The sequence below is a fragment of the Dipodomys ordii genome, unplaced genomic scaffold (assembly GCF_000151885.1).
Source record: "Dipodomys ordii isolate 6190 unplaced genomic scaffold, Dord_2.0 Scaffold3, whole genome shotgun sequence".
Classification (NCBI taxonomy): Eukaryota; Metazoa; Chordata; class Mammalia; order Rodentia; family Heteromyidae; genus Dipodomys; species Dipodomys ordii.
This window is the reverse complement of record NW_012267219.1, coordinates 35,186,514-35,205,050: the sequence shown is the minus strand read 5'-3', so window position 1 is coordinate 35,205,050 and position 18,537 is coordinate 35,186,514. Positions and strand designations below refer to the sequence as shown.

General features: G+C 42.1%; 1 protein-coding gene across 1 annotated transcript in view; it reads left to right on the top strand.

Annotated features, from left to right (window-relative positions):
* The first annotated feature begins 7,163 nt into the window (after positions 1-7,163).
* Positions 7,164-18,537, top strand: part of LOC105988454 (tetratricopeptide repeat protein GNN-like) — a 49,069-nt gene continuing 37,695 nt past the window's right edge. The window contains exons 1-4 of the mRNA XM_013020092.1: positions 7,164-8,085; positions 12,577-12,751; positions 14,593-14,822; positions 16,141-16,301. Coding sequence (XP_012875546.1) covers positions 7,317-8,085; positions 12,577-12,751; positions 14,593-14,822; positions 16,141-16,301 — 1,335 coding nt within the window. The 5' untranslated portion in view covers positions 7,164-7,316. The remainder of the gene's footprint in view (positions 8,086-12,576; positions 12,752-14,592; positions 14,823-16,140; positions 16,302-18,537) is intronic.

The window sequence follows — 18,537 nt, the reverse complement described above, 5'->3', positions numbered from 1 at the left end:
TCCTGTTCTCCCAGTGAGTGTGGGAACTCCTTGCTGCGTGCTTTAATGTTTGCACTGGGATCTGATTGCGGTGGAGATCGGTGCTAATTCCAGGGCTCTCGACTGTGCGCGGGTATCCAGAAGCGTTCCTGGAAAGCCGCTCTCCTGGGCCGTGGTCTCCCGGGGTTCTGGGCTTGGCCCGGGTGACTTTCCGAATCCGGCTTCTTGTGCGTCACTTAGGGCGCCTGGAGCCTTGGCCGCGGGCGCCGAGCGCGTTCTGTAACCAGAACCCCCACGCCTCCCGGGTTTGCGGTGCGGAAAGGGCGGTCGGGGTGCCCGCCGCGAGGGAACTGGCGAGCAAGTCCCCGACAGACCACCACGTGCGCGGCCCCGCGGCGCCAGATCCCCTCGTGGGCCCACGGTACGGGCGGGGAGGAGGGGGTTAAAGTCCCCCGGAGCCCGGAAAAGGAGAGGCGCCCCTCCAAAGCAGATCCTGCAGGCTGCGGGAGGGAACGGGGTCGCGCTCTGTAACTTCGTGGTCGTTCCCTGTCCTCCTTCAGAAAGCCCTGTAACGAGGCTGGTGGCTCTCCTGGGCTCGTGCCTTGGGAAATACTGGCAACCAGGAGACCCTTTACCCCCTCCCTCGCCCCCGCCCGTGACACACACGCACACGCAGAGTCATGGCCTTTTCTAGGGAAATAATTTCAGATAGTCATCCAAATTCCTGAAGACCAGTTTTTCAGTCACGGTCTTATCACTGTCCTTTACAACTTCCTGTTTAGGGTTTGCCTATCTTGATTTTTGTGGTTAGCGTTTACACGGGGTGGTGGGCCTTATTTACATCTGCCTGATTTGTCTACATGTGTTATTAGTAAGCAAAGTGTAACTAAAAAAGCAGGTTTTGTGCTTCTGTGCTTACTTTTAGTTCTGTTCTTATTTAGAGTCGATCTCAGGGTTTTTAGATAGTGGTTACATTTTTGTATGTTTTACCTCTTGTTCCTTGCTTTTAGAAAAAGATGAATTTCTTCCCATTTTGTACATTTGACCTTCACCTCGTTCTCTAGTGATACCAAGTATGCAACCATTATTAAATTGCAGAGCCATCGTTTTTGTTCCTGTGTGTGCTAATCCTGGGGCTTGGACTCAGGGCCTGAGCACTGTCCTTTAGCTTTTTCACTCAAAACTGGTGCTCTACCAACTTGAGTCACAGCCCCCATTTTGGCTTTTGGTGATTAATTGGGGAAGAGTCTCATAGATATTCCTGCCGGGGCTTGACTCCATGTTCAATCCTCAGATCTCAAGCTTTTGAGTAACTAGGATTACAGGAATGAACCACCAGCGCTCAGCTGCAAAAGCTATCTATTAACTGGCAGGTGGTGATTAGTTTGCTCTGCACCTGTAGAGAACTGAGAGTGTATCAGCCTTCCAAAATAGAGTAGTAGAGTGACTGCTTGTGGGTAGAAGTTTCAGTAGATGATGGGAACTATTGAGGCAGGACAAACACAAAACAGGCTGAAGATGGCTGGTCCTTGTAAGATGAAATCTCTGGCTGGGAACCCTGCAGAATAGTAGGAACTTGCCTAGTCTTTCTTTCTTTCTTTTTTTTTCACCTCTTCTGACTTCTTCCCAGATTCTCATCCTGAGTTTAGTTTTCTCTCACACTGTATTTCCACTGACACTATTTGAAATGGCTATCTTTGCTATTTTGCTTCCTCTTTGAGCATATTAATGCCACTAGATAAAACCCTCTCTTCTGTTAAACTTAAAAGCAACACCAAGATAGGCAAAGGAATGCAGTTAGAGGCAATGGATAACTGTTCTCTTAGGCAGATATCATCCAGCAGTGGGAGTCCAAGGTAAGAATGCAGGTGGGATCAGGAAGCATTGGGGAATGGAACAAGTGCCAAGGTAACTTGATTAGTTCATTCATTCATTCTTTTACTAATCCAGCTAATGTTGAAAACCTTGTATGTGTCAGGTATCCTCCAGCAGCTGAAAATACAGACATGGGCAATATAGATAGGGTCTGTGCATATAGAACCTGAGAAATATCAACAGTGGATGGCATCATAAGTGTAAGTACAAATTTAAACAGATTAAAAGTGAGGATTTCAAAGACTTACTGCAGAAGAGTACCAGAGGACTTTTTTGGGGCTGATAGGAATGCTCTTGTTCTTGATATTAGTGGTAGTTAAAACTCATCCAACTTAGCTGGGCACCAGTGGCTCAAGCCTGTAATCCTAGCTACACAGGGGGCTGAGATCTGAGGATCTCAGTTCAAAGCCAGCCAGGGCAGGAAAAGTCCATGGGACTCTTACCTCCAATAAACCACCAGGAAACAGGAAGTGGTGCTTGGCTCAAGTGGTAGAGCGCTTGCCTTGAGCTGAAGAACCCAGGGACAGCACTTAGGCCCAGAGTTCAAGCCCCATGACTGATCCAAAAAAAAAAAAACAAAAAAAACAAAAAACTCATCTAACTGTATACTTAACAGGGTGAATTTTTAGCATATAAATTTTACCTTAATCTAAGAAAACTAACAGTAACTGTTCTTCTAGACAACAAAGCACTAACATTGAAAACCATTTCAGAAAGAATGAGGAACCAGACAGAGATACCCAGGTTGTTTAATACTATCCTATACTCTTTAGGAGTGTGGCACAAATTTTTAAAAAATTGAAGCTCCTTATTCTAAAGTTCTTTCTTACTAGTCACATTACTGTGCAGTCCAAAAACTTGAGACCCCAGTTTTAAAAAAGGTATAGAATGGTAATTTATTGACTTAAGATAAATCAATAAAAGTCAATAGTCTTGCTTTAATCTTATAAAAAATATAGCAATGGAAGTTGTAACAATTGCATTCATACTGGAAGCAAAACTCAAAATAACCTGGAAAATAATGTTAACAGTGACATAGTTCCAACATAAACTATGGCAGTAGACATGATGATAGTTTAGGAAAACTAGAATATTGAAAGAAACTTGAATCATGTGCCATTCTTTAAGCATTATTTAATAGCTTAACAGCATTTATTGACTCACAGGTGTCTAGCACTATGAGGTTTTGAGTTTTGATTTATTGTCCCTTTCTAAAAATACTGGGTCTGTGTAGCTTACGAATCAGCAAATAGGCCTGGGAATGTGGCTTAGTGGTAGAGTGCTTGCCTAGCATGCATGAAGCCCTGGGTTTGATTCCTCAGTATCATATAAACAGAAAAAGCCAGAAGTAGCTTTGTGGCTTACGTGGTAGAGTGTTGAGCATAGAGAGGCTCAGGGATGGTGCCCAGGCCTTGAGTTCTAGCCCCAGGACTAGCAAAAAAAAAAAAAAAATCAGCAAATAGCCTACATCTGTGGCTTACAATTGTAATCCTAGCTACTTAGGAGGCTGAGGCCTGAGAAATTGGTTTGTAGCCAGCTCAGGCAGGAGAGCTCTTGAAACTTTTTTCTAATTAACTACCAAAAAAGCTGAAGTAGAGCTGTGACTCAAGTGGTAGAGCACTATCCTTGAGCTAAAAAAGCTCAGGGATGGTGCCCAGTCCCTGAGTTCAAGCCCTAGGACTGGTACACACACAAAAAGAATCAGCAAATAGTTGGGCTGGAAGTATGGCTCAAGTGGTAGGGTGTTAGTCTTGCAAGCATACTCTGAGTTCAAAGGGTACTGAAGATGAAGAAGAGGAGGAGGGTGAGGGGAGAGAAGAAAAAGAAGAGGAAGCAGAGGAGGAGGAGAAGGAAAAGGATCAGTAAATACTTGGAGAGGAAAACCAGTAATGACAGAATGTAGGGCTCACTTCTCTAACTTTCTCTCTAAAGTTTTGTCTTTTCATAGTTATCTTGTATCTTTAAATAGTTTCCCAAGCATCTTAACCAGCCTCTCCAGTTCTGGGAAGGAGGTTGTGCTGTTTCAAACAGACCCACATAGTAAGATATGGTGATAGATGTAGATCTACACTGCACACACAGAAGTCACAGTTAAGACATTAAAGAACTCGAATTTATTTTCTCATCTTAATCTTTAGTTTGTTTTCTTGCAGTTTGTGTGATGGCCAGTGTTTCTAAACCACAGAACCTGACTTGGGGCAATGGAGTTATAAATAATTTCCAAATATTGTATATAGTCACAGCTATATTATATTCTCTTTTTGACCAGTTTTTAACTGCAATTTGTCTCTCCTTTCTTGTTCCAACACATACCACATTTGCTTAAGAAATGAGTATGGGGCTGGGAAGGTGGCTCAGTGGTAGAGTGCTTGCCTTGCATGCTCAAGGCCCTGGGTTCGATTCCTCAGCACCACATAAACAGAAAAAGCCAGAAGTGGCTCTGTGGTTCAAGTGGTAGATCACTAGCCTTGAGCTGAAGAGCCAAGGGACAGTGCCCAGGCCCAGAGTTCAGGCCCCACGACTGACAAAACAAAAAACAACGTATTATAAAGGATAACACATTGAATCTTCTAAAATCTCTAAGTCTGTGTCTGTGTGTCTGTGTTAGAGAGAGAGAGAGAAAGAGAGAGTCCTAGGGCTTAAACTCAGGGCCTGGATGCTGTCCCAGAGCTTTTTTGCTCAGGACTAATGCTCTATCACTTGAGCAACAGCTCCACTTACAGATTTTTGGTGGTTAATTGGACATAGGAGTCTCACCTAGCTGGCTTTGAACAGCAATCCTCAGATCTCAGCCTCCTGAGTATGTAGGATTACAGGTATGAGCCACCAGAACCTTGTGAGTGCTATAGATCCTACATGCATCAAAGTTTCAACGTGACATAAAGTAAATTCACCTAATCTTGTAATTCGTATTTTATGTTCAAATAATTAAAAACAAGCATCTCCCTAGAGTCTGCCATAGAAAGGCAGATCCGTTAAACAGCATAGGACTTTGGATCATAGCAGAACACAAATGAAACTGTATTTCCAAAAAATATTTGTTAACTTTAAAACATTGAGAGAATTCCTGGAAAAGGCAGTGGAACTTTTGACCAGCTCATAGATGCTTTTGAGTCTATGGTTATGTAGTGTGGCATTGAGCACATGCTAGCTTGAGGCTGCTTTATTACAAAGCAAAGTACTAAGTCAAACATTTGCAGTTGTAATATTGGCATTAACAGATATACTAATAAGAATGGCAAACATTGAGTGCTGAGGCTTCTAACATTTAATTTAAATGAAAACTTAGGAAAGCTGGCCTAGAACTTACAATGTAGCTCAAGCTACCTTGAACTAATCAGTATTCTCCTGCCTCAGCCTACCAAGTGCTAGGATTACAGATGTTCACCACCATGCCCAGTAGGAATATTTACATGGACCTGATAATCTATCTTGAGGTCTTTTGTAAGTCTCAGTCTCTTGTTTCTTCACCTGTGAAGCCGAGAAATATTCAAAAGGATTAATTTTTTTTTTTTGGGTTCGGTCGTGGGGCATGAACTCTGGGCTTGGGCACTGTCCCTCAGCTCTTCAGCTCAAAGCTAGTGCTCTACCACTTGAGCCACAGCACCACTTCCGGCTTTTTTCTTTTTGCTTATGTGGTGTGGTGCTGAGGAATCAAACCCAGGGCCTCGAGCATGCAAGGCAAGCGCTCTACCACTGAGCCACCTTCTCAGCCCGGATTATTATTTTTTTTTATGCCAGTATTAGGACTTGACCTCAGAGCCTCAAGCTTTCACTTGTTTTTTTTTTTTTTCTCAAGGCCGGTGCTCTACCACTTGAGACACATCTTCACTTCCAGCGTTTTGCTGGATAATTGGGGATAATAGTTTCATGAATGGAGTTTTCTCCCCAGGCTGGTTTCAAACCATGATCCTCACATCTCAGCCTCTTGAGCAGCTAGGATTACAGGCTTGAGCCAGTAGCATCTAGCCAAAAATGGTTAAAACTTAAAAAAAAATACTACTGTATTATTTTCTAAAAGTATTGTGTTACATTGTTGTCAGGAGATTTTAATAAAAAAGTACTCTTATGCTTATAACATGTTTCCCTACAATTGAAAGCAATACACATAAAAACAACATTGGGTGTGGAAATGCATTTGTCAAGGAAAAAAGACTCATTAACTAGGTAGTTTCTTTTTTTTGAATAGCTCTTGCAAGCATAGCTATGTCATTGTTGGAGGGTGTGTACTTTTCCATTAGTTCATTGGAATTCAATTCTAGCACATGTAGGTAAATGAAATGTTGTATGTGCCTGTACAATTTAAGATTTTTTAAAAAATCACTATAACCTATCAGGTGCTTAGAACCTGACTTCCTCTCAGCTGCCAGCTGCCTTCTTGGTCCTGAATGGTCAAATTATTTGGATTTGTTTTTCCTGTGCTGACCTCAACTTTATAGCTGTTGTCATTCTTTTTTTTTTTAAGTTTTTATTCAATTCCTTTTTTTTTTTTTTTTTTTTTGGTCTGGTCGTGGGGCCTGAACTCTCGGCCTGAGCGCTGTCCCTTAGCTCTTCAGCTTAAGGCTGGTGCTCTACCACTTGAGCCACAGCGCCACTTCCGGCTTTTTTCTTTTTGCTTATGTGGTGCTGAGGAATTGAACCCAGGGCCTCATGCGTGCAAGGCAAGTGCTCTACCACTGAGCCACCTTCCCAGCCCCTGTTGTCATTCTTGCTTCTGGTCACAATCTTGAATCTTCCTTGGCTTATTCTTCTAAATACACAGATCCTTTTCTAGATCTGCCTTTCTCTTTGTAGATCACAAATCAGCATGCCTAATTGCTACATTTATTTTTTTATTTATTTTTGGGTCCGGTTGTGGGGCCTGATCTCTGGGCCTGGGTGCTATCCCTCAGCTCTTCAGCTCAAGGCTAGCGCTCTACCACTTGAGCCACAGCATCACTTCTGGCTTTTTTTTCTTTTTTCTTATGTGGTGCTGAGGAATCGAACCCAGGGTCTCATGCATGCAAGGCAAGCGCTCTACCACTGAGCCACCTTCCCAGCCCTAATTGCTACATTTATATGGGAGTAGAAGTAGCCACTGCCCAAGGACCTTGGGTAGTGGACTGGGGGTATAGGAGAAGAAGGGAAGACTGTGTCCAGTACCCACTAATTTGTGGTTCTTAGTTCCTCAGCAAAAGCTTTGGGGGAACACAAGTCACATGGACTGCCCATAATCCTAAAATGAGTATGTTTTCCCTTTTTCAGTTCTGACTTAAAGCTAGATTGCTCTTCAACTGTGATCTGAAGTGGCTGGCATCTCTAATGCTCAAATGACAGTATAAGAAAAATAATTTGGGTGGAATATTTCTGTCTGTTCAGAGCAAATAATTAGCAGGAAGACTTAGAAGCAGTGGTAGTTGGTGGCCTGATGCACCAGGAACTCATTCTGTTGGAAGCGTGATATCTTCTCTACGCCAAGGGAAATGAACATGGAGAGAGATGACACCCGATGGATTTTAAAATATCATAAACCCATTTGTCCATATATCTGCTCAACAATGAATGATTTTGAAGAAGAAAGAGATTTTTTGGCAAACAACATCTTCCCTCAGCTCAATGAAATCTGCAGTTCCAGGGGCACGTACTTCAAAGCTGTGGACCTGAGGTTGTCAGCTGTGAAGGCCTTGAAACCTTTCCCAGATAACCTGTTCAGACAGTATTCTTGTCTCCACTCCCAGTATCTGAAGCTCTGTCTCGACAACGTAAACAACTGCTTTCCCTTTTTCATTTGCCTGCTGGGGCACACATATGGAGAATTCCTTCCTGACTATACACCTTTCCTGTTCTCCAAAGCAACAGACTTGGCAAGTTTATCCAGAGAAGAACAGAATCTCTATGTAGCTGCAAAAAATGGTTATCCTTGGGTTCTGGAAACTCCCAACTGCAGTCTGATAGAGTTTGAAATCATCCAAGCAGCCTTCCGGAAGGAATCTCAGTTTCAGTATTTTTACTTCCGGACTGGGAACACGCTGCTGAAGTCTTTTGTTGAGGAGAAGGAGAAGCTGGCTTCAGTTTCTCTGGCAGATGAAGAAGAAAAATTAAAGATTGGCAAGCTGAAGGCCAAGATCATTAGCAAAGGGCTCCCTGTCAGATTTTATAAAGAGCTCCATGAGTTGGGTGAGCTGGTCTTGAAGGACTGGTTGATTGTGATCGAAAAACTTTATCCTTTCAGTGTGATAACTGAAAATAAAGGTTAGTAAACAGAGCACGAGTGAGAGAGAGAGAGAGAGAGAGAGAGAATGAGAGTGTTAACCCCATTACCAATATCAAGTTAATGGTTTATGTGTCTTTCTAGGAGAGGAACTTATAAACGATTAAAAATACTCCTTAAATATTTTAAATGAGCTGGACACTGGTGGCTGATGCCTGTAGCCCTAGCTACTGATCAGGTTGAGATCTGAAGATTGTGGTTCAAAGTCAGCCTGGCCCAGAATGTGCATGAGACTTACCTGCAATTAACCACTAAAAAAAAAAAAAAAGCTGGAAGTAGAGCTGTGGTTCAAGTGATAAAAGTGCTAGCTCTGAGCAAAAAAAGGAAGAAAGAGAGAGAGAGGAAAGAAAGAAGCTTAGAGATAGCACTTAGGCCCTCAGTTCAAGCTCCAAGACTGGCACCAAGAAAAAAATAATTACCACATTTCTGTAATATATACTTCTCTGCATTTTGAATCTTTTCAAAACTGATCATAACAGCTGATGAGTCCTGGGAAATGGTTTAGGAAGTTAGGGAGCTCAGAGGAGGCCCAGAATAGCTGGGCCCTTTGTGCTCCTTTGGTTTGGTCACTGGGACCACGTGAATGGGATGCTCTGATGCATGGGCTACCTGTACAGCCACAGGTGGACAGCGTGAATAGAGAGTGGGGATGAGCAGAGCCCACATGATAATCTAGTGCTGGTACCAGGGTTACTGGATCCAGGGTAGAGACAACGCGTGTTGTAGCCAAACCAAGTCTAGCCTTATAGCTTTAAAATCTGACTCCACATGACCCTAGATCCTAGTTATTTCACTTCCAAGCTGTGTGGATTTGTGCAAATTATTTAATATTGATAAGATTTAGTGTATTCTAATAGTTAATAGTAATTCCCTTGAGTGGAATAACACATGCAAAGCACCTAAAACCGGTGCTTGGCACATAGTGGTTACTCAGTCAATGACGACTGTAAACAGGTAACAAATGGGTTCGAGAAGCTGAGTCTGAAATACTTGATAAATTCTTTTACAAATCACACTCTTTATCATATTTATTGATTAATACTCAACCATGTGTATAAGAATCAGACCTTTCTGTCTATTTAGGTTAAGGTTACTTCACAATAGTAGTTTTTTTTTTTAGCCTTTGATTTTCAGTTTTAACAGATGATTCCTTGTTTTAGACTTTTTTGTGGCACTGAGGGTTGAACCAGGGCCTCACAGATGCTAAGCAAGTGTTCTACTCTGGAGCTATACTCTTAACCTATCTCTCTCTGTCTCTCTTTTTCTCTCTGTTTCTATCTCTTTCTCTGTATCTCTCATCTGTCTCTATCTATGCATCTGTCTATTTATTTGATTTTGTGGTGCTGGGGATAGAACCCAGGGCCTTGAACACACTAGTCGAATGGACACTCTACCATTGAGCAATATCCCTAAGTCCTTTATACTTTGTTCTTAATAGCCATCTATGGGATAAATGTCTTAAGCCATTTGGGAAGCCAGTAGTCCTGGTAGGCAACGTAAAGTTATACTGTGTGTGTGAGTGTGTGTGTGTGTGTAGACATATTTTTATCATATAGAACAAGCTGACCCAGAACTCTTAGGATCTTCTTGCCTCATTCTCCCAAGTGCTGAGATTATAAGTACGGGCTACCATGCCTCATATCAGTTTATATTCTTAACCCTTTAATTAATTTATTTTTAAAATCTTTATTGAAAAGGTGATTAGCAGGGAGGTTACAGTTACATAAGTAAGGTAATGAGTATATTTTTGTTGTTGTTGGTGGTGGTGGGTATGGGGCTTGAACTCTGGGCCTGGGCGCTGTCCATCAGCTCTTCAGCTCAAGGCAAGTGCTCTACCACTTGAGCCACAGCGCCACCTCTGGTTTTCTGGGGTTAACTGGAGATAAGAGTCTCACAGACTTTCTTGCCTGGGCTGGGTTTGAACTGTGATCCTCACATCTCAACCTCCTGAGTAGCTAGGATTACAGGTGTGAGCCACCTTTGCCTGGTTAAGTATATTTGTTTTTAAATACTGTTACCTCATCCCTCATTTTCTCCCACTTCCCCCTCTTACCCGCCCCCCCCCCAGGTTGTAAGGCTCATATCCAACATAGTATCAATTGAATATCAATGTTGCATTAGTAAGCCAAGGTCAAAGAAAAGTAGGTTGCATTGTTTTTTTTTAATTGTGAAAATACTGTACAGAGGGGTTACAATTACATGGGCAAGATAATGAGTACATTTCTTATCAAGCATTGTAGCCTCCTCCTTTGTTTGCCCTTCCCATCCCTTCCCATCCTCTCCCTATCCCCCCACCCAATCCTCCCCACTCCCCTCCCCCGCTCCCGCACCAAAGTTGTAAAGTTGGTTTTCGACATAACGACTTGTACATCTCATTGTTGCAATGGGTCCACCTGTATCCCTATTTAAACGATTTGTTTTTCCCCTTCCCCTCCAGAAATTATACCAACATCAAATACAGTGAAAGCAAGGGTTATACTGTGGGAGGGACATACAAAGCAACAAAGAAATAATCTTATAAATGTGTTAGAAACAATCGCATGAAAGTAAAAAAAAAACATTTGAATACATATATACACAATGGAATTCTATGCCTTCATCAGAAAGAATGACATTGCCCCATTTGTTAGGAAATGGAAAGACTTGGAAAAAATTAATATTAAGTGAAGTAAGCCAGGCCCAAAGAAACATAGGTCCCATGGTTTCCCTTATTTGCAATATCTAGTATATGTCTGAGTCAAGCAGAAAAGGTCAGATAAGGTGATGTTAGGGAAATGAGCCCTAAGATCTGTATGTAGTTTTTTTCTTTTTTGTTTCTCTTAGTTTTCTGTACCTTGTGTCTTGTATATAAGATTATTTGATCTGTGGAAGGGAAAGGGAATCACAGAAACAGCAGGACAAAGGACAAACTAATGCAACATTGATACTCACTTGACACTATTCTTAACTCTTAGAAATATGTATAGTGTCAAAGCTGGGCATTGTGACTCATGGCTGTAATCAAAGCTACTTGGAAGGCAGAGACTGGAAGGATCAGTGTTTGAGTGCAAACTGGGAAAAAAGTTAGTGAGATACCATCTCAACACACAAGCTGAACTTGGTGGTATATAACTATAATCCTAGCAGTTCAGAAGGCATAAGTGGAAGGATTGCAATCCAAGGCTGGCTAGGGCAAAAATGCAAGACTATCTGGAAAAATAACTAACACAAAGAGGATTGGGAAATGTGGTTTAAGTGGTAGAGTAATAATCTAGTGCTGGCCTCAAATCTTTTGTTGTTGTTGTTGTTGTTGGTCGTGGGGCTTGAACTCTGGGCTTGGGTGCTGTTCCTGTGCTCTTCAGCTTAAGGCAAGTACTTTACTGCTTGAGCCACTGCGCCACATCCAGTTTTCTAGTGGATTATTGGAGATAAGAGTCTCACGGACTCTTATTATTGGAGATAAGACTCTTATTATTGGAGATAAGAGTCTCACGGCTTTGAACCTCGATCCTCAGAGCTCAGCCTCCTGAGTAGCTAGGATTACAGGAATGAGCCACCAGCTCCAGGCTTGGCTTCAAATCTTGATCCTCAAATTTCAACCTAGATAGTGAAAGGTCCTGAATTAAAATCCCAGTACCACCAAAAGATAAAAAGAGAAATATTTCTAATGTCCTTGGAGAGGCCCGAGTTTAAAGAGTAAAGGTTAAGATTAACTCAAGAGACCTGTTGAACTATAAGGCCATTCCCAAATTATCTTGATGATATTAAAGCTTGAAGTTGACCTTGGCTAGACTGAGATTCTCCAATCTATTCTGGCCCTAACTTAAACCATGGTATAGCTGGTTAATCACAGAGCTATGAGGTGTGTCTGTTGAAAACCCACCAGACAAACATTTCTTTCCCTATTTGTTGATGATAGCCTTCAATTTCCTCACAAAAAACAAACCTGGTGAACGGTGTTTCCAAAGTCAAGGGAGCATTTTGACAGTTCAGCTTTAATTAGGCATCAAATTTGGATTTACAATACATTGGAACTTGAAGGAGCCTCAAAGATCATCCAGTTGTCTGACCTTCTCCCTTATTTTACCCGTGTGTTAGGGGCTTGCTGCTCAAAGACAGAGCGGCAGTTCTACCCCGCTGTTGTCAGCCATAGTAAGTCATCTTATCCTAAAATGCCGCTAAACTCCACAAGCCAATCAAATTAGATAACATTAGACACATAGTTAACAATTTGAAAAAGTAACATGTTTTGCCTTTGTCATTCTGGGGTCTTGAAATTACTGACTCCCACTTAAATTCCTTTTCTGAATAGTACAAAGTCAAATGGCTGGACTAGGGTTTTCTTTGAGTGTTGTCTAGAATGAACTGTTAAATATGATGTGATCAGAGAAGGAAGGCAGACTTCTTTCTGGTCATTTATAACAACCAAGTACAATTGGAAAATGTGGAACTGCAAATGTAAGATCTTAACACTTATCTTTTTGACTATAAAGACTACAAGCACAGCTTTGAACGTTTCTATCATGAAGAATTTACTGAGAAATGCAAGCAAGTGTTTGTTACTTCTAAGGAAGCAAACAGGATCTTTGACATGTTGGAAAAATTTGCCTTAAAGGACGTGGAACTTGAACCTAACTCTTCACCATCAGTGTCTAGCCTAGACTCTGTTCTCAGGTAAGATGTCAAGAAATTCCAAGCCTCTGTGTGTGTACGCGCATGAGTGTATATGTGCATGTGCGTGCGCTCATACTGGGCCTTTGTGGGCTTACTTGGCCATCTCTCTACACTTTTTCTGGTTAGCTGGAGATAAGAGTGTCTCCAATTTGTCTACCCAGCCTGGCCTTAAATCTTAATTTCACATCTCAGTCTCATGAGTAGCTAGGATTTACAGGTATGAGCTACCAGTGACTGACTTAATAAGCTTTTTTATGGGGTTCAAGCAAAACAGCCTGAGTTTGGGAAATGTGATCTCCCAAATTTGGAATGGCTACCTTTACTCACTCCCTTCCTCTAAGAAAGAGCCTGTAAATCCTACCCCTCAGTAGAATTTCATTATTAGCAGTTACTTAGCTTTTTTTTTTTTTTTTTGCAAAGCTTTTCTAGTATATAACATACTTTCTCCTCTGTCTTCAAGATTCTAAGCCCTGGGCAGGTGGGGGGGTGGGCATGGGACCTCTCTTACCTCTCTCTTGTTCTAGCTCCTTTCTCTTTCTTTTTATGTGCTGGTCCTAGGGCTTGAACTCAGGGCTTGGGCACTGTCCCTGAGCCTCTTTGTACTCAAGGCTAGTGCTCTACCACTTGAACCATAGCTCTACTTCTAGGCTTTTTAAAAAAATACTTTATTGGAGATAAGAGCCTCACAGACTTACTTGCCTGGGCTGGCTTCAAAATGCAATCCTCAGATCTCAGCTTCTGAATAGCTAGCATTACAGGCATGAGTCAGCGTCCCTTTGTTGTTTTTGCTCAAGGCTCATGTTTTACCACTTGAGCCACCACTCCACTTGTGTCTTATTGGTGGTGAGTCATAGAGTTTCCTGCCAGGCAGGCTTGGAACCATGATTCTTAGACCTCAGTCTCCTGAATTGCTAGGATTAAGGTGTGAGCCACTAGTGCCTGGCTAGGGTTTCTGTTTTAAGGAGTTTTCAAACTAATGATCTTGTTGTGCTGAATCTGTAGTCAGGTTCATACTTTTTGTTCCATTCCTTCAAGTACTTATTCAACCACTTTGGTCAGTAGCTTTGCTACTGAGTAACTACCTGATAGTTAATAGGATAAGCCTGGAAACCTCTCTTCTCATGGTACCCATATCAGTGAAAAATCTCTAGACACATATTTATGGACTCACAATTGTGTAGGGCACAGGCTAGGGCCTCTATGCTACCATATTCATGGATCCAAGACTCTTCTGCCTATGTGGAAGCTTTTCACTAAAAATTCAACAAGACAAGACAAGTTATATCTTGCTTTTTCCATTTTGTAGACACCACATTATTCACTGCTACCAGCTAACACCTTGGGAAAGTCTCAATCTACTTCTTAGTTGAGTCAGCAACAGCGACAGTGATTTAATTAGATTTCTCACTTGTAATCATCAAGATTGACAGGAATTCCTGGTCTATAAATGGTTCAGTTTCAGATCACCTTTCACTATGCTACACCAAAGACTAGCCTAGTGATGGCATGCAGGGCAATGGGCTAGGGTAATGGTGTTTCCTCTACCAGGTTTTGAGCCTCTGACATGCTCTAGGTTTACATTGGATAACCGTAGGATCTGTGTAGCTGGATTATTTTCCAAAGCTACTGTTTCTCTCTCTACTCTCAAATTTTACACAAGACAAAGCCAAAGCAAGCAGGTGAATGACTTCTTTGAAACCAACAAAAGCCAAAGTTGAGACTAGAACTTTCTCTGAGAAGAAAAATATATGGAAGAAAAAATTTGGCCTCCCCTCCTTTTTTTCTTCCTCCTACCTCTATCTTTCCCTTGGTAAATATTCTTGACTATATTTTACCCCTTTATTTTCCAGAGTAAATTCTTTTCCAGCTTACAAGTCTATTCTGCTCTTGTCTGGAGAACGTGGCTGTGGGAAGTCCACTCTGATTGCCAGCTGGGTGAATTCTTTCAAAAACAAATATCCGAACGTACTGATGATCCCGTATTTTGTGGGGAGTACCTCAGAAAGCAGTGACATCATGTCTGTGATCCATTACTTCATCACAGAGCTGCAGCACGAAAACCACGGTAATGGAGCTAGACTTCATGTTCAATCAGAAAGTGCTTGGCCAAGTAGCCACCCCTGAGTGGCTAGTGTTCACTAGGTCTAATGTCAATTTCATGCTGTCTTGTCCATGTGTCTACCCCTTCTCCACTCAGCCAAATTTTCTCTCCCTTTCCTCTTTCTTCTCTCCCCTTTCCCCTCCCCCCATCTCTCCATTCTTCTTTCCCTTCCTCTTCCCTCTCCTCTTTTTCTTCCTTCCTCCATCTATCTATCTATCTATCACATTTTCTTGATCCATTCATCTACTGAGGGGCATGTCTCACCAAGAGAGGGACATGAGGAGGGAGAGAGTCAGGCAAGTAGCTCAGGAGTAGCATTTCTCAGTGCCCCCTCCTCCCCAGCATCTTAATTACATCTCCTCCAGTTCACTATTATCAAAGCAAGTTCCTTTGCTGATTCCCTTACTGATAGGTTGGCTCTTCAGTACTCTTCTGGGTTCAGTGAATATTAGTGAAAGTGAGGTAAATAAACTATGGATATAATAATGTTCTGATTGAGAAAGGCAGCAAATTAATAAGCAAATTATCACATAATGCTAAATGCTGTGCCAGCGAATGCAGGAAGGTGACAGGGCTGTGCAGGTGAGGGGTCGGGGGACCATGTCTCTGTAGCTGCTATGTCACCTAAATCCCATTTCAGTGACTCTCAAACGGAAGCTGATTTTTACTTGCTAGTTAGATATAGAAGATCTTTGCTCCATGCAGTTCTTTCTATCTCACCCCCAGTGTCTCACAGCCCTCAACTTTTGGTTGGAGGAAAGGGAAGGATGCAAAAGGCCCACCTGTCCTTCTGAGCATTGGCCTGGACACGATACGCAGATGAGCCTCACTCACATGCTCTTTGCAAATACGTTGCCGTCTGAGGAATGAGGCAGTTCTAGGTGGTAGCCTGAGCTTCTACGGGACCGGAGCCAGCCATCTCCTCTACTGCACTAGCTGGGGACATCCCACTGACAAGATGAGGCCAGCCAGATGATAGTCAGAGGAAAGAACATTGCAGGCTACAGGGAAAGCTAAAGTAATACAATAGCTCTGAGGCTGGAAATAGAGCAGAATGAGCTAGAAGGAAAAGAGGGCCAGTGTGGTCAGACAGTACATGAGCATGGTTGGAGGCGTAGGGGAGTGACCATGTTCCTTAAATACCCAGTGCTAAGATACAGAAATGTCACCAATTACATGGCTTCTTTTTCTTCTCATCCAATTCTCTCTAACATGATATTAGAAAATGCGAGTGATCTTTTTCCATATTGTAGTTGCTCAACTCTAAATTTCTCTATTGTAGGTACTGATCTTGAAATGGATTTTCTTAGTGAAGACTCAAATGTCTTGGTCTTTTCACTTCTTGTAGAAATGTTCATGGCCTCCATCAGTTTAAAGCCATGTATACTTGTACTAGATGGCATTGAAGAATTGATTGGCATTTATGGGGTTTCAGGTCAGAAGGTAACATCTTTTTTTTTTTAAAAAACACCTATTATATATTATTGATTGATTGGTTGGTTGATTTACTATTGATCATAGTGCTTGAACTCAGGGTCTGGGCACTGTCCCTGGGCTTTTTTACTCAATATTAGCCCTCTACCACTTGAGCCACAGCTCCACTTCTGGCTCTCTTTTGGTGCTTAATTGGAGATAAGAGTCTCAAGGACTTTCCTTCTGAGACCTACATTCCTAAGATCTCAGCCTCCTGAGTAGCTTACAGGCATGAGCCACCAGTGCTGGCTGTTATTATTTTATATAAGAGCTAGGGGCTAGTGGCTCACACCTGTAATCCTGGCTTACTCAGAGGCTCACATCTAAGGATTGTGGTTTGAAGCCAACCCAGGTAGGAAAGTCTGTGAGACTTTTTTTTTTTTTTTTGTCGGTTATGGGGCTTCAACTCCAAGCCCGGGCACTGTCCCTCAGCTCTTCAGCTCAAGGCGAGCATTCTACCGCTTTAGCCACAGCGCCACTTCTGGTTTTCTAGTGGTTTATTGGAGATAAGAGTCTCACAGACTTTCCTACATGTGCTGGCTTTGAACTGTGATCCTCAGATTTCAGCCTCCTGAGTAGCTAGGATTACAGGCATGAGCCACCAGCACCTAGCACTCTGTGAGACTTTTATCTCTAATTAACCACTAGAAAACCAGAAGTGGTACTGTGGCTCAAGGTAGTAGCGTGCTAGCTTTGAGCAAAAAAGCTTAGGAACAGTGCCCAGGCCCTGAGTTCCAGCTCCATAACAGAATTTAAAAAAAAAAAAAGAAAGAAGAAAAAAAGAGAAAAGAAAATCCCAAGGGAAGGAGGGGGGGATATTGTCCCAAAAGAAATGTACTCATTTACACATTACCTGACTTATATAACTGTAATTCCTCTGTACATCCTCTATAACATTTTTTTAATCATGGGGGAAAAAGAAGATCCCCTATTTGGAGTATATGTAATACTTTCCCATTGCATTGCATATCTCTGAGTATACCCATCTAGTACTTTTGTTACTGTTTTATTTTCTACTGAACAAATACATAGATAGCATTTACAACAGGCTGGGTACCATTTTAGAAATTAAAAATATTAACACATTTAATGCACTCAAGCCTGTGAGGAAGAAACTCTGATCACCTTCCCATTATAGATGGGACTGAACATAGAGGTGTCAGGCGGCTTGTTGGAGGGCCAAAGATAAGTTGTAGGCATTCTGGATCCAGAAACTACAATCTCCCTCCTGCCTGGGTCTGCCGCTGCTTTATACTTTAACCCATCAGTTATTGGACCCACAGTGTGGTCCACGTCATCTACACTGATTTTGCACATCTAAATGCTATGCACCAGTTTCCCTCTTTAGTTTTTCTCCTGCTTGAAGTAATATTGGAGTGATGGAACCCCCTCCCCAATTTCTAAGTTCCCTACTTTTCTTTGGGAAGCAGTTCAAAACTTAAAAACATAATTGACAAGTGATGTAAGGTGTATCTTCCAGAAATTAAGATAGAAAAGAAGAAAATGGGCAATTAGACATTCACAGTTCAACCCATTTTGTTGGCAAGTAACCTTTTTTATGAATACACATATGTTTTGCATTACATTTCTTTTTTTAATGTTTTTTGTTGGGGGCTGGGAAGGTGGCTCAGTGGTAGAGCACTTGCCTTGCATGCCTGAGGCCCTGGGTTTGATTCCTCAGCACCACATAAGCAAAAAAGAAAAAAGCCAGAAGTGGCGCTGTGAGCTGAAGAGCTGAGGGACAGCGCCCAGGCCCAGAGTTCAGGCCCCACGACCGGACCCCCCCCAAAAAAAATGTTTTTTGTTGGTTGTGGTGCTTGAACTCAGGGCCTGGACACTGTCCCTTAGCTTTTGTGCTCAAGGCTAGCACTCTCTCTTTTGAGTTCTACTTCCAGTTGTTTTGGTGGTTGATTGGAGATAACAGTTTTACGGACTTTTCTGCCTGGACTGGCTTCACACTTCCATCCTCAGATCCCATTCTCCAGAGTGGTTAGAATTATAGGTGTGATGGCCAATAAACACATGAAGAAATGTTCAACATCCCTAGCCATAAAAGAAATGCAAATCAAAACAACATTGAGATACTAAATCACTCCAGTTAGAATGGCTATAATCAAGAACTCTAACAACAACAGATGCTGGAGGGGATGTGGACAGAAAGGAACCTTACTTCATTGTTGGTGGGAATGTAAACTTGTTCAACCAC